Below are 15,794 nucleotides of genomic sequence, written 5' to 3' on the forward strand. Positions count from 1 at the left end.
CCTCAGCGAATCAATCAATCAGCTCTCTCTTCTCATGCAGTATAAATTGTTGTTCTCTTTACATTTGGTGTTCTTACGAACTATTCTAATGAGTACAAGATGAGAAGCTTTGACAGTGTCTCTGTGTTTCAGCAATACTGTAGCCATCTGAGATGGCCATTTTCAGTCTACAAAATGGACACTCGCAGAGCCTATAGGGAAATATGGACAATGCAAAGCAACAAGCACAGAGCCTGAATGTATATTTGGAAGGCAGTCTGCAGACGGAACCGAAACTCTGGGCCGATTTACATATTGATGGCCCATCTCCGAGGAACAAAGAACTAGTGCTCAGGCAGCCGATACTGTCTCGGACATTCCGGCGCCACTACCCCAACAAGAAGACACAAACAAAGCAAGGCCAACGGCCACTTGGGACACGCCCAGCCATCAAGGCACCCGCCCCTTTATTGGCTTAGATCGATGGCAATGATCAAGAAGCTGCCCAATTAATTGGGACCAAGTTTAAGGCCTGCCTAAAAGCGCGCGAAGCCCCTCCGAGTATAAGAAGGAACCCCCGCGAAAGGTTCAGTCTCTTGGATTTGCCTCCCAAGCAGAGAGACCCATCCACCAGCACCGCCAGAAGCAAGTAAGTTCAAGTTCAACGCTCGCTACCGGACGGACGACCTTAGCTGTTCTCCTGTTACCTCTTCGAACCCAACAGGCCCAGATCCGAACAACGGCCATTGTTCCTCTGACCTAAGCGGGTACCCGAAGTTAAGTATAGGCGTTAGTGATAGATATAGTTTAGCTTGTAGTGTTATTGTGCATGAGTAAATCATACTGTGTGTGAATAAAGTAGCATTGACTTTGAACTAACTAACTGGTGTATTGGCTCTTTGATCGGTATTCGGTTGAACCTTGTGGCGGTATCGAGAGATACCTGGCGACTCTGAAAGCATACTCATAATTAGGATTAAGAAAGGCGACCTTATTAACTGCCATATTTATAGCAAGTAAATATAGCAACATTCCCCAGGTTCTGTACTACCAAATAACTTTTTCAATTTTAACCTGTTAAACCTCAACAAAACTGAGACAATCATATTGTTGAATTAATTTTCTATTCTATTGTCCTCATATCAAGTTACCAGTAATTTTTAAAATCACAGTCCTCCACATAATCGATAAAAACAGCATCAAATAAAACATGATTTCGGAAGCAAGGCACCATCAGCACAAGCTACATAGAAAAGTTACTTACTGTGTACTTCTCCGAATAAAAGACTTATCTATCCTGAAAACAAAATAAATAAAAGAAAGCAATTAGACACAAGTTTAATTGTCCTGGAATTATTTGAAGATTAGAAAATGATAAGACATCAATACACAGATATTGTGCCTTTAGATTTAATTGCATGCACGTTAAATCACTAAACACGTGTTGCACTATTAAGCCTGTACTAACGTGGCTAGTTTCTCCAGAAGGGTTTCTGAGTTACACACTCATTTGAACGTATTAAATTCTCACTCTAGAATTCAACATAATTCATGATTACAATAAACACCATCATCTTTCGTCATTTCACTTTCTTACACTGGGAGGTGCAAGTTCATTCATTTGTTTATTTCTCTAAGTGAAGGCTAACATTTCGCCCATGATCGTAAAAGCATTTTGTACACTCTGCCATAGTTTTATATTTGGGATCTTGCACTCCAGAAAATATTTACAATCCACTTGAAAAGTTGAAGTGCTTCTGTAGAATACAAATATATCAGTATTCATATTCCAAATGTTGTTGCTTGTCCAAATGCATTTTGAAGAAATGTTATCTTGTGAACACTTTTTAATGTTACAATATATTATCTGACTTCATCAAATTACTATTTGAAGAGTTAGCACAATCTATCCTCGTATTTGACTTTAAAATAATACACATTTTGCAGTGGAATTACTTTGGAAACTTACCTTAATTGGGAAATCAATAAAGCCAAATTAAATTAAATACATAAGATAGTGACAAGCCCAGGGAAACAAATTAATTTCGAATGAGCTAAAACAACATGGACCTGTGATCTGAGCAGCTCAATGCGATTAAAGGCTTTCATAAATAAAATGGGCTGGACCAGGGATTAATGCCATAACTGGAGACTAATCATTAAACAAAGTAATTGTAAACCTCTTAAAGTACATTCTCACCAACACTAATCCAGGCAGATGCTTTTTGTTTAGGTTCTTAGTGGAAGTAGCAAGGTTAGAAAACAGAAAGCTCCCTTGACTGTTTTCATACTGCAGGATCTCAGTTTTGAAATTCACCGCCCTCATTTTCAAATCCCTCCAAGGCCTCTCCCCTTACTCAGGTTTATTCAGCTCCAAAACTCTCCAATTCTGGCCTCTTAACTATCCCCAATTTTCATCACCCTACCATTAGTGGTGTCCATAAGACATAGGAGCGGAAGTAAGGCCATTCGGCCCATCGAGTCCACCCCACCATTCAATCATGGCTCATTTCAACTCCATTTATCCGCTCTCTCTCCATAGCCCTTAATTCCTCGAGAAATCAAGAATTTATCAACTTCTGTCTTAAAGACACTCAACGTCCCGGCCTCCACCGCCCTCTGTGGCAATGAATTCCACAGACCCACCACTCTCTGGCTGAAGAAATTTCTCCTCATCTCTGGTCTAAAGTGACTCCCTTTTATTCTAAGGCTGTGCCCCCGGGTCCTAGTCTCCCCTGCTAATGGAAACAACTTCCCTACATCCACCCTATCTAAGCCATTCATTATCTTGTAAGTTTCTATTAGATCTCCCCTCAACCTCCTAAACTCCAATGAATATAATCCCAGGATCCTCAGACGTTCATCGTATGTTAGGCCTACCATTCCTGGGATCATCCGTGTGAATCTCCGCTGGACCCGCTCCAGTGCCAGTATGTCCTTCCTGAGGCGTGGGGCCCAAAATTGCTCACAGTATTCTAAATGGGGCCTAACTAATGCTTTATAAAACTTCAGAAGTACATCCCTGCTTTTATATTCCAAGCCTCTTGAGATAAATGACAACATTGCATTTGCTTTCTTAATTACGGACTCAACCTGCAAGTTTACCTTTAGAGAATCCTGGACTAGGACTCCCAAGTCCCTTTGCACTTCAGCATTATGAATTTTGTCACCGTTTAGAAAATAGTCCATGCCTCTATTCTTTTTTCCAAAGTGCAAGACCTCGCACTTGCCCATGTTGAATTTCATCAGCCATTTCTTGGACCACTCTCCTAAACTGTCTAAATCTTTCTGCAGCCTCCCCACCTCCTCAATACTACCTGCCCCTCCACCTATCTTTGTATCATCAGCAAACTTAGCCGATGTCTTCAGCTACCTGGGTCCAAAGTTCTGGTACTCTGCTCCCAGCCGTCCAGACCTCAGACCTCTCCATCTTTCACCCTCTCCTTTTTAAAGATATTCTGTAAAGCCCATCTCTTTGACAACTTGTGCCTCTGTATGAAATTTGTTTGACAAGAGCCTTTGAACAAATGTTGCCTCTAATGTCCTTTCAATATGCGCAACCCTTTAAGATCACCCTGTGGTTATGCCTGCGAACATCTTAAGTCACAGTTCATTCAAGGTTATCATGCAGCCTGTAACTTGGGACCAACATTTCTTGGGACAGGTGTTATAATGTAAATCAGGGTTGTACAGGTTTAACAGAGTTATACCACACTCAATGTGCATAACAGCAGAGTGGCATCCACAACGTCTCAGTCACACAGTCACACACTGCTCACTGACATTCAGAAACCATTTTTAGGTTAGTGAATGACCAACTCCATGGATCAGGAAAGGTCACTCACCAAATTGGCCAAGAACCTTTTGAAGTTGGACCTTTATGTTTCAAGTTCATGGGATTCCTGCGGTTTCCTCCCACAGTCCAAAGATGTGCAGGTTAGGTGTTAGGTGGATTGGCCATGCTAAATTGCCATTAGTGTCCAAAAAGGGTTGGGTGGGGTTACTGGGTTGTGGGGATAGAGTTGAGGTGTGGCTTGGGTATGGTGCTCTTTCCAAGGGCCAGTGCAGACTCAATGGGCCGAATGGCCTCCTTCTGCACTGTAAATTCTATGATTCTCTGATTTCCATAGGTTACTGTTACATCTACACTCTGAACGCTTCACCCGAGTATGTCCTATGCTTTTTCATGTATGGAACGATCTGTCTGGTCTGTACACAGAACAGTCCTTTTCACTGTACCGCGGTACACATGACAATAAATCAAATCAAATCAAATCTCAGCAAGTGGGAAGTTTGAGATGCTGAGGGATTATCTCCTGCCCCAATCCAAATGGAGACAGGTTTGGATTCAGCTCTCCTGCACCCTTTGCACTGGTCCAGGCAACATAAACACACAGAGCCCCTACACCACAAGACTGCAACAGTTCAAGAAGGCAGTTCACCACCACATTATCAAGGGCAATTAGGGGTGGGCAATAAATGCTGGTCTAGCCAGCAATGCACATATCCCGTAAATGAATTAATAAAGGACTGACACCCAGCCAGAAGGAGTAAAAGACGTCCATGAGGGGCTGTAAAGGATGAAGGAAAAGATCCAGTGATCTATTTAGCAGTTACCTCCATGGTAGATTTAAACAGGGGCCAGGAAAGTTCCCAACTCGACCAAGAAAGACTAAGTGAGGGTGATTCCCGACTCAGATGAAGAGCAGGAGCTGGACATCCACCTGGGAGCAGGAAACATGGAACAGGTTTGGGGAACACCCATTCCCAACAAAAGAGTGAGAGAAAGCAGACAATACCTGTGGGATCAGAAGGGAAACAGCAGCACTAACCACTGGTAAGCAAAATGAAACTGACGAAATTATAAACCTCAATCCGATGGAAAATTCATTAAAATGGATGTGCCAGACACTAATCCAGAATCCTTACAGGAGTGAAATATCAAATAACAGCCGATTGATCTTCCAGCAATCAGATTGATAAAGGTTCCCGGGTTTGAGCTAATACCTTCACAGGTTAAAGCAGGGGACAGCGAGGGGTTAAAAATCAATCAGAACAAGCAAGGTTAACAATCTGAAACATTTGCAAGTTAAAAGCCGCTGTGCTAAACAGCACGACGACGGGGCCAGAATACCCCAACCCAGACAGTAACCACGAGCAGCGTGGCTGTTACCAATAACGTGAGGGCGAATCACCGTATTCGAGAGGGCTAATCACCGCGTTAAATAAAACCCTCAGACAATACTTCATCCGAGGTTAGAGCAAGGAATAGGCACAGGGTTACTGCCAAAATTATCTGTCATGTCTCCCACCAAAAGAACAAAGCAACATCAGGGCCCGGAAGCCAGCCTAACCTTTCCAAATGACTATGAGTTTTGTCTGCACCCAACCAGCTGAAAAGGGAAAAGCAATGTCAGAGCAGGTTGTCCAGAGTGTGATTCAGTTCAGGCTATGGAAGGATGAGGAACACATGGAGCAGGATGAACACAGCATAAGAACTAGGAGTAGGCCATCTGGCCCTTTCAGCCTGCTCCACCATTCAATAAGCTCATGGATGCAATTAGACTAAGAGCGTGATGAAGAGAATGTCTCTCATTCTCTTAAATGTTTAGAGATCTGTAACAAAATGCTCATTGAAATTCACATTTCACTCCACAAGAGATGAAGGAGTCACATACAGTGCAGGAGGAGGCCATTCGGCCCATCGAGTCTGCACCGACCCATTTAAGCCCTCACCTCCACGCTATCCCCGTAACCCAATAACGCCTCTAATCTTTTTTGGTCACTAAGGGCAATTTATCATGGCCAATCCATCTAACCTGCACGTCTTTGGACTGTGGGAGGAAACCGGAGCACCCGGAGGAAACCCACACAGACACGGGGAGAACGTGCAGGCTCCGCACAGACAGTGACCCAGCAGGGAATCGAACCTGGGACCAGGGAGTCGTGATGATGTGGCTTTTGCGCGAGTGATATTAATCTGTAATTTCACCAGCTGATCACACACGTGTTGAAAGTGTTACAAAGGACGTTTAAAGACAAGAGACACTGACTAAGCATAGCTACAACAAGCCACCTGGCGTTGATTTGAGGGCAAATCAACATCTGACATGTGGGAGGCTTTCAAGTGTCAGTTGAAAGGAATTCAGGACCGGCATGTTCCTGTGAGGAAGAAGGATAAATACGGCAATTTTCGGGAATGTTGGATAACGAGAGATATTGTAGGCCTCATCAAAAAGAAAAGTGAGGCATTTGTCAGGGCTAAAAGGCTGGGAACAGACGAAGCCTGCGTGGAATATAAGGAAAGTAGGAAGGAACTTAAGCAAGGAGTCAGGAGGGCTAGAAGGGGTCACGAAAAGTCATTGGCAAATAGGGTTAAGGAAAATCCCAAGGCTTTTTACACGTACATAAAAAGCAAGAGGGTAGCCAGGGAAAGGGTTGGCCCACTGAAGGATAGGCAAGGGAATCTATGTGTGGAGCCAGAGGAAATGGGCGAGGTACTAAATGAATACTTTGCATCAGTATTCACCAAAGAGAAGGAATTGGTAGATGTTGCGTCTGGAGAAGGGTGTGTAGATAGCCTGGGTCACATTGAGATCCAAAAAGACGAGGTGTTGGGTGTCTTAAAAAATATTCAGGTAGATAAGTCCCCAGGGCCTGATGGGATCTACCCCAGAATACTGAAGGAGGCTGGAGAGGAAATTGCTGAGGCCTTGACAGAAATCTTTGGATCCTCACTGTCTTCAGGGGATGTCCTGGAGGACTGGAGAATAGCCAATGTTGTTCCTCTGTTTAAGAAGAGTAGCAAGGATAATCCAGGGAACTACAGGCCGGTGAGCCTTACTTCAGTGGTAGGGAAATTACTGGAGAGAATTCTTCGAGACAGGATCTATCCCATTTGGAAGCAAATGGACGTATTAGTGAGAGGCAGCATGGTTTTGTGAAGGGGAGGTCGTGTCTCACTAACTTGATAGAGTTTTTCGAGGAGGTCACTAAGATGATTGATGCAGGTAGGGCAGTGGATGTTGTCTATATGGACTTCAGTAAGGCCTTTGACAAGGTCCCTCATGATAGACTAGTACAAAAGGTGAAGTCACACGGGATCAGGGGTGAGTTGGCAAGGTGGATACAGAACTGGCTAGGTCATAGAAGGCAGAGAGTAGCAATGGAAGGATGCTTTTCTAATTGGAGGGCTGTGACCAGTGGTGTTCCACAGGGATCAGTGCTGGGACCTTTGCTGTTTGTAGTATATATAAATGATTTGGAGGAAAATGTAACTGGTCTGATTAGTAAGTTTGCAGACGACACAAAGGTTGGTGGAATTGCAGATAGCGATGAGGACTGTCAGAGGATACAGCAGGATTTAGATTGTCTGGAGACTTGGGCGGAGAGATGGCAGATGGAGTTTAATCCGGCCAAATGTGAGGTAATGCATTTTGGAAGGTCTAATGCAGGTAGGGAATATACAGTGAATGGTAGAACCCTCAAGAGTATTGAAAGTCAAAGAGATCTAGGAGTTCAGGTCCACAGGTCACTGAAAGGGGCCACAGTTGGAGAAGGTAGTCAAGGAGGCATACGGCATGCTTGCCTTCATTGGCCGGGGCATTGAGTATAAGAATTAGCAAGTCATGTTGCAGCTGTATAGAACCTTAGTTAGGCCACACTTGGGAGTATAGTGTTCAATTCTGGTCGCCACACTACCAGAAGGATGTGCAGGCTTTAGAGAGGGTGCAGAAGAGATTTACCAGCATGTTGCCTGGTATGGAGGGCATTAGCTATGAGGAGCGGTTGAATAAACTCGGTTTGTTCTCACTGGAACGAAGGAGGTTGAGGGGCGACCTGATAGTGGTCTACAAAATTATGAGGGGCATAGACAGAGTGGATAGTCAGAGGCTTTTCCCCAGGTTAGAGGGGTCAATTACTCGGGGGCATAGGTTTAAGGTGAGAGGGGCAAGGTTTAGAGTAGATGTACGAGGCAAGTTTTTTTACGCAGAGGGTAGTGGGTGCCTGGAACTCGCTGCCGGAGGAGGTGATGGAAGCAGGGACGATAGTGACATTTAAGGGGCATCTTGACAAATACATGAATAGGATGGGAATAGAGGGATACGGACCCAGGAAGTGTAGAAGATTGTAGTTTAGTCGGGCAGCATGGTCGGCACGGCCGAAGGGCCTGTTCCTATGCATCTCTTCTGCACCCCTCATAATTTTGTATACCTCTATCAGGTTGCCCCTGAACCTCCATCGTTCCAGTGAGAACAAACCGAGTGTATTCAATCGCTCCGCATTGCTAATGCCCTCCATACCAGGCAACATCCTGGTCAATCTCTTCTGCACCCTCTCTAAAGCCTCCACATCCTTCTGGTAGTGTGGCGGCCAGAATTGAACACTATACTCCAAGTGTGGCCTAACTAAGGTTCTATACAAGACAAAGCATTTGCATTTCTAGAAGAATAGTTATGTGGAGATTGGTCTTCCTATCTCATCAAGATAGCACGGACAGCACAGTAGCATAGTGGTTAGCACAGATGCTTCACAGCTCCAGGGTCCCAGGTTCGATTCCCGGCTTGGGTCACTGTCTGTGCGGAGTCTGCACGTTCTCCGTGTCTGCGTGGGTTTCCTCCGGGTGCTCCGGTTTCCTCCCACAGTCCAAAGCTGTGCATGTTAGGTGGATTGGCCATGCTAAATTGTCCCTTAGTATTCAAAAAGGTTTGGTGGGTCACGGGGAGGGTGGCGGTGTTGACCTTGGGTCGGGTGCTCTTTCCAAGAGCTGGTGCAGACTCGATGGGCCGAATGGACTCCTTCTGCACTGTAAATTCTAAAAAAAATATCGATAATGACTCAGGGGATTACTGGCTGGGACGTTACAGATTCTACCCAAACCCTGGTCATAAAACAAAGACAACTGTTGGTTTAGACATCAAATAAACAACCCATTTCTGAAATCATTATGAGGAGAGGTCATGTGATTGAAGTAAGCACTTAAAAATCTCTTTCGGACAAACTGCTAAAGACAGTAAGACGGAGTGGTCTGGAAACGCTGCCAATGAAGAATGAGGAGCTCCCTTCTCTCCTCGCCCAGATCTCTTTCAGTTCAAATATCCAACACAGAGATAGTGAATTTTCCAATGAAAAGAACCTGGTTGGACCATCGACTTCTGGAAGAGACGGATTACGGATGAAACAGGAATTCTCCCTGGCATTTGCAGACCTTCATCTCTCAATTCTTGGAAACTCAAGGACTTTGGAAAGCATTCTGCCGCAGCCTCAGTGACCGGCCAAGGCCTCAAACGGCCAACCCGTGTTTTAAAACTCCTGCAGCGCTGAATTTTAATTTTGCTAAAAAAACAAGCTACCTACAGAATGATTTGTAAAATGCCTCCTGGCGTGTGTGTGAATGCGTGTCAGGAAAGTTCAAGAAGCATTCGCTTACCTTTTAACCTTTACCTGGGTGTGATTTGAACCAACCCCTCTGTTTTAAACCTCATGAAAGCTCGTCAGACTTGTTTCTTTGCAATCGGTATTTAAATCACCAAACACAGACATTGAGAAAAACCTTTTTCCTTCTAAATCCTTCGCAAAACCTGTTACGGTCAGACTCAGGGTAGTAAGAAAAACATCTCTCCCCGTCCTCATGTGGCTATATCACAGACGGAGAGGAATAAAATGCATCAGATATACATTCCCTTTTCAGTTTGGTCGCAGAGACACTACCTCAATATCAATGTCAATTTCAGGAGAAATAGATCAGCTTGCCTCCATTAGGCTATTTCTTGTTGTTGGCGAGTTTATGGTCAGTAATTCTGAAATGTTAGTGTTTACTCTGACAGAAGATCATTTTCAGTGATCAATAGGAACAATCTTGTTTGAAAAACAAATGATCACAGAGGCTAAATTGAGATCCCTCGAACGCAAGAGTCTTTCCTGTTCATGTCCTTTATTCCCATTTCTTTAGTTTATTATTTTTGGTCCGTGGACCCATAATCAGGATGTGCCTTTAAGCAGAAGAGTGGCTTGAGAGGACAGTGTGTTCCTAGGTTTTGTATTCTGGAGAGGAAAAACCAGATGCATTGGTGCCGAGTGAATCTTAGAACCGGTTTTGGGGGAAGTCTGTGGGGAGTTTGCACCTTCTCCCCGTGTCAGTGTGGGTTTCCTCCGGGTGCTCCGGTTTCCTCCCACAGCTCAAAGATATGCAGGTTAGGCGGTTTGGCTATACTAAAATTGCCCATAAGTGTCCGATGTGCAGATTAGATGGGGATGGGGCGGGGGAGTGGGCGTACGTAGGGTGCTCTTTCAGAGGATTGGTGCAGAAGCACTTCTTCACTGTAAGCATTCGGTAGGAATTCTAATTCTATGAAGTTGGTTCGATTGGCTAACTGGCAACGATGGGTTGGCCAGGGACAGTCTTCTGCCTGACAATGACGAATGTGATATAAAATAGTTACTTTAGAGATACTAGTTAATGTAATGTAGAAATAAGCCACTTTGATTTTTGCAGTTAGGGACAAAGGAATTTGGGACCGCATGGAAAAAGCAGGAAGAGGTGTGTCTATAAGAGTGAGGATGCATTGATAGGGGCCAGAGAAAGGGATTGGAAGTGAGCCAATCAGAATGGATTAAACAGGTCAGGAGGGACCTAGGCTGACCTATGTCCGTCGAGTATGTGAAACTTGATACCATTTGAACTGATTTTGCAGAGATTCCTTTGTCTGTTAGTTCAGTCGTTTTCTGGAGTGTAAGAGGCAGGACGTCCTGTTACATTCTGTAAGATGATAAAGCTTGCAAGCTAAATAAATAACTTCTGTTTACGTGCGAATCCGTCTCAACTTTTATTGAGGCCAGACTGACAGAGAAAGAAAATAGGAGATCAACATTTGGTGCCGAAACCCGGGATTTCTCTGGGCGATCCTGTTCCAACTGCGAAATCAGAATTAGACTGATTATGAACAGGAGGACGGGAACAAAGGGCCCTCAATGTAGAAATGGAAAACGACCAGCATTGATTGTTCCCCTCTTCTTATTGTCTGATTAGTCTGGTCACTCGCGGTTGGCACAGAAAGACCGCCTCGACGAAATCACAGGTCAGTCTGGGGATTAGCACTTTAATTGATGGGATTTCATATTGTTGTTTCGGCTTGGGTTAGGGTTTTGGGCTGATGTGACTTTAAATAATAAAGGTTCAGTCTATTATTGGGGTTCAGAGGCTGATGTGACTTTAAATAATAAAGGTTCAGTCTATTATTGGGGTTCAGAGGCTGATGTGACTTTAAATAATAAAGGTTCAGTCTATTATTGGGGTTCAGAGGCTGATGTGACTTTAAATAATAAAGGTTCAGTCTATTATTGGGGTTCAGAGGCTGATGTGACTTTAAATAATAAAGGTTCAGTCTATTATCGGGGTTCAGAGGCTGATGTGACTTAAATAAATGGGGGTTCAGTCCAGTATAACTGTTTTTAAATCTGAAGATGGTTCAACTCTATGTGTGAGTGTTTTAAATATATAGTTGATTAAGCTAAAATTGTCTCCTTGGACTGTAAAGTTCCGAGGTCTAGTTGAGATTGTGAGGTTGAAGCAGAAGTCTCTCAAAGGGTTAACAGCAGCAGGCGGAGTTGAAAACAGACAGTGCTTCTCACTCAGGCCTTGAGATAACAGTCTGCAGTGTAATCGGATACCTTTCCTTTGAGTCAGTGAACACCAGCAAAGTTACGTTTTGAATTAATTAAAGGAAACCAGTGGGTTTCTCCACCTCTTTGATAAAAGTTATTATTTTCGAAAGCAATTGATTGAAATTGCCAGAATCTTAAGTTTTACTTACTTGAAATAAGGTTTATCTCATTTTATCTGGAGATTAATAGAAACTTAAAGAAGATCATGGACACCATTTTAAAAAGTGTAAATCTGGAAATTATAGTTGATTTTGCTAATACTTATGTGTATGTAAAAGAAAAAAAACTTGTTAAAAGAAAAATTGTTAAGATAAAGAAATAATTAAGTTGTAAATGTTGTACAAGTTTGTGTTAAGCAAATTGTAAATTTAGTTCTGAGTTGAGATCAGAGCTGAGCTTGCAAGTTGCAGTAATCCAATTTGAATTTTCAAACATTTTTAAGTTTTTAAAAAAAGCGCAAGTAGAGGAAGGACACGGGTCACACAAGAGATGAGCTACGTAGTTTAATGGCTGGCCTTGAATTGACAGAAGAAGAAAAATTCAATAATTTGGAAAAGTCAGTAAAAGTTCCGTCTGCACCCATAGCACGGTCTGCGCTCATTCCAGAACCACCAGAGTACAATAATATATACCCAGTCATTGCTCCCCAGATTTCAAATATGCCAGAAACTCAAGCCCTTTTGGGTGATAGTGTGGGTCCTGTTTTACCAACTTCACAACCGAAAGAGCAAAAGGAACTTTGTCCCACAAGCCCAGTTAGCTCTAGGACAAGATCTCGGACAGCAAGAGAGGGGCTTGAAGCTCACCAGAAACAATTAAGCATATCACCTCAGTCTCCCCAAACTAAGGAGAAATCACAAGAGTTGGGAACAAAGAAAGCTGAAACAACTTCGGTTGAAGAGAAAGAACTCCCCCTAGTGACAGGGAGAGACGTTGAAGTCTTGGAACAACCAGGGGAAATACCTAGAGTGCCCCCTGGTGACATTCGGAGACAGTTACCGATTAGGAAGATGAGAAACCCCGATCCAGGGACGGCGGCTGCAAACCCCACAATAGACGTTTACTTCCCATGGACACCCAGTGAGATGATGGCTATTATGGCTACAATCCCAGATAGAAAAAAATCTCCTGCTGCCTTTGTGGATTCATTGAGAACTACTATCTCAATTTATCAAGCTGATTCAAGGGACCTCTGGGCCCTAGTTCAGCAGATTTTAACCCCAGCAGAGTACCGCACTTGTCTTAACCACCTGAATTATGCTAGTCATGCCGCACTCCAGCAGGCCTATGCGTTAGACGACGATAGAAGGACACAGATCTTAAATGCATTGAATAGCACATTTCAAAGGCCCATAAATCTTTCTGTTATCTTAGACCTAAAACCTAAGAAGAATGAAGACCCAGAGGAATTTCTGGGGCGTTTTAATGAAATCTACCGGGGGCAGTCAGGCGATTTGCTGTATCAAAATGGTCAGAATTCCCCTCAATACTGTGCTATGTTAATGCATTGCCTACCACCTTCTGTGGTTACTGCTGTGAAATGTAATAACATGAATTGGACGGAGAACGACCCTTCCCAGATGGCAAGGGCAGTCAGATTTTACTGGAAGGAGGGTGTAGGCCCAGAAGGAGGCTCAGTTACAAAGGTTAAGACTGAGTATGTAATGAAAAAGGATGATCTACGACCCCAACAAGCGGCAGAAATGGTAGTTTACCAGCAGGAGCCCCAATATAGTGACTTTGGGTGGGTGGATCAGCGAAGAGGAGGATACCAAACCCACCCAAAGGGACCCTCACCCCCTTTTTATGGCCCACCGAACGAATCAACAGCTCTACAACCGCAGCCCCCTCTGAGGGGCCATTGGTCTACTGGAAGAAGAGGACGGGGCAGCCATGTCTTCTGTGCAATCAGCACTTAAATTACCATTATCCGACCACACGCAGCAATTGTCAGGGTTCCAAGGACAGGTGTGTGAGTATCCTATTTCTGAACCTGTGACAGTCACTTACGAGAATAAGTCTGCAGAGCATCAGGTTGTAGTGACTACTGGATTGGACTGTAATTTGTTGGCCCGAGATTTACTGTGTATCTTCCAGCTACAGCTAGAATGGGGAGATGAGGGGGTAACGGTTACATCATGGAGGATGAGACAACAGTGCTATATTTCTATCACCCCCCAGTGGTGGACGTTAGATGTTGAACAGTCACTGCATCACGTTACCCTGGCCTATGACAGAACTGGACGAAACAGGGAGTTGGAGGACAAATACTGGCCATTACTTGAGACCGAATGGCCAGTCAAGGTTACAGCCACAGTCACGGGAAAAGAAGGTACAGCCGATTTTGTTACAATATCACCACATTTATGGCCACAGTCAGCTTCGGTAAGCCCTCATATTACACGTCAGGTCCATGACCGGTACCATGCCAGGGATATGGGGCGAATGGTCAGCATCTTACCGCAGCTCGTCAGAATAGGTATGAGATATACCTTTTGAACAATCCACGTCTGACATTTAAATACTGTACCACTATCAATCCAGCCTGTTTTCTTAGTGGTCCCCCTATCCATGAAGACGCACCTGGCCACGACTGGTTAGCCTTGATTCAGGAAACTACCACAATAAGGGGCGATTTGAGTGACATTTCGTCAGAACAACCTGACATGATTATGTGTGGTCAAATATCCCACCGGGGTTTAGTTAATGACCTACTGCAGGCCCTCCTTCTGCCAGCGCAGATTTCCGTTATTAAATGCGCTGCCCACACGAATGGTACAACCCCAGTTGACGTTGGTAATGAACGAGCAGATCGTGCAGCGCGCACAGCCGCACAAATTCAGCAAGTGATGGTGCCTAAAATGTTAAGTCAGACTAAACGATCTACTATGAATGTGTCTGCTTCTGACAAGCCAATGCCAACCATCCAAGACGTCATAAGGTTACAGGAGGACGCTCCTGAGAGTGATAAACAAATGTGGAAACGGTTAGGTTGTACATATGATTCTGTTTCCTCTTTATGGACCACGCCTGCACATCAGACTTGTATGTCTGATGTGCTGGCTTTATGGGTCATCGAATGTGTACACTTTGCAACTCATTGTGGGGCTCGGGGGACTAGTGATTTGTTGCTGGACACTTGGTGGCACCCTAAAATGCAGGGGTTGGCCCAAAGTATCAGTAATCGGTGTTTGATTTGTCAGCAATATAACACCGGAAAAGGTATCCCTTGTGGGAAGGGGCAAACCCCGTTGCCCAGTGGTCCCTTTGAGACGCTCCAAATGGATTACATTGAGTTGGAAAGGTGTCAATGTTATAAATATGTTTTGGTCATTGTGGATGTGTTCAGCAGATGGGTTGAGGCGTATCCGACTATCTATAGTAAAGCTGCTACTGTGGTTAAAGTCTTGATGAGGGAAATCATTCCCCGGTACGGTATACCAGCTCAGTTAAGTTCTGATAATGGGCCTCATTTTATTGGACAAATTAACAAGGAGTTTTGCTCCCAGTTGGGCATACGCCAGCAGTTACACTGTGCTTACAGACCGCAGGCAGCCGGGTTGGTTGAAAGACACAATCAGACCCTCAAAACTAAATTGGCTAAATTAAGAGCAGACACGGGACTGACATGGCTTAAGTTGCTCCCCGTTGCCCTCTTCCAGCTGCGGGTTACACCTGCGGGACCGGTCCGGCTTTCTCCCGCCGAGATTCTTTATGGCAGGCCTCTTAGAACTCCTTGGAGCCTGCAGGTTCCCAGACGGGTTCAGTTTCATCAGATGACTGAGGAAATGACCACCTATGTTCTGGCCCTTACGCAAGTGCTCAAGGAACTCCATGGCCAGGTCCGCGCGGCTCACCAGCCATTGCCCCCAGTACCTAGCTCACTTTCAGTCCAGCCCGGTAGTTATGTAATGGTCAAAAATTGGACTAGGAAGGGGTCGGAGCCGCGATGGGACGGGCCCTTCCAAGTTCTCCTTGCCACCCCCACAGCAGTTAAAGTGGAGGGGCGAAGTGCTTGGGTGCACCTACATCACTGTACATTGAGTCCATCTCCACTACTGTAAAAGGTCGGATACTAACCTGCCTCCCTTGTCCAGTGCTATTTTACAGGTGTGGAGCATGATGGAGTGGCTACGCATCGTCTGTCTGAT

The 15,794-nt window shown here is 44.5% G+C and overlaps 1 protein-coding gene across 10 annotated transcripts in view; it reads right to left on the minus strand.

Annotated features, from left to right (window-relative positions):
- Positions 1 to 15,794, minus strand: part of rap1gapa (RAP1 GTPase activating protein a) — an 809,199-nt gene that overhangs the window by 512,944 nt on the left and 280,461 nt on the right. For all 10 annotated transcript variants that reach the window (XM_072477772.1, XM_072477763.1, XM_072477771.1 and 7 more), the window contains one exon: positions 1,244 to 1,276. Coding sequence is in view for 1 of the 10 variants with exons in the window: in XM_072477753.1 (XP_072333854.1) it covers positions 1,244 to 1,276 (33 nt within the window). In the remaining 9 variants the exon portion in view is untranslated. The remainder of the gene's footprint in view (positions 1 to 1,243; positions 1,277 to 15,794) is intronic.

The sequence above is a fragment of the Scyliorhinus torazame genome, chromosome 16 (genome assembly GCF_047496885.1).
Source record: "Scyliorhinus torazame isolate Kashiwa2021f chromosome 16, sScyTor2.1, whole genome shotgun sequence".
Classification (NCBI taxonomy): Eukaryota; Metazoa; Chordata; class Chondrichthyes; order Carcharhiniformes; family Scyliorhinidae; genus Scyliorhinus; species Scyliorhinus torazame.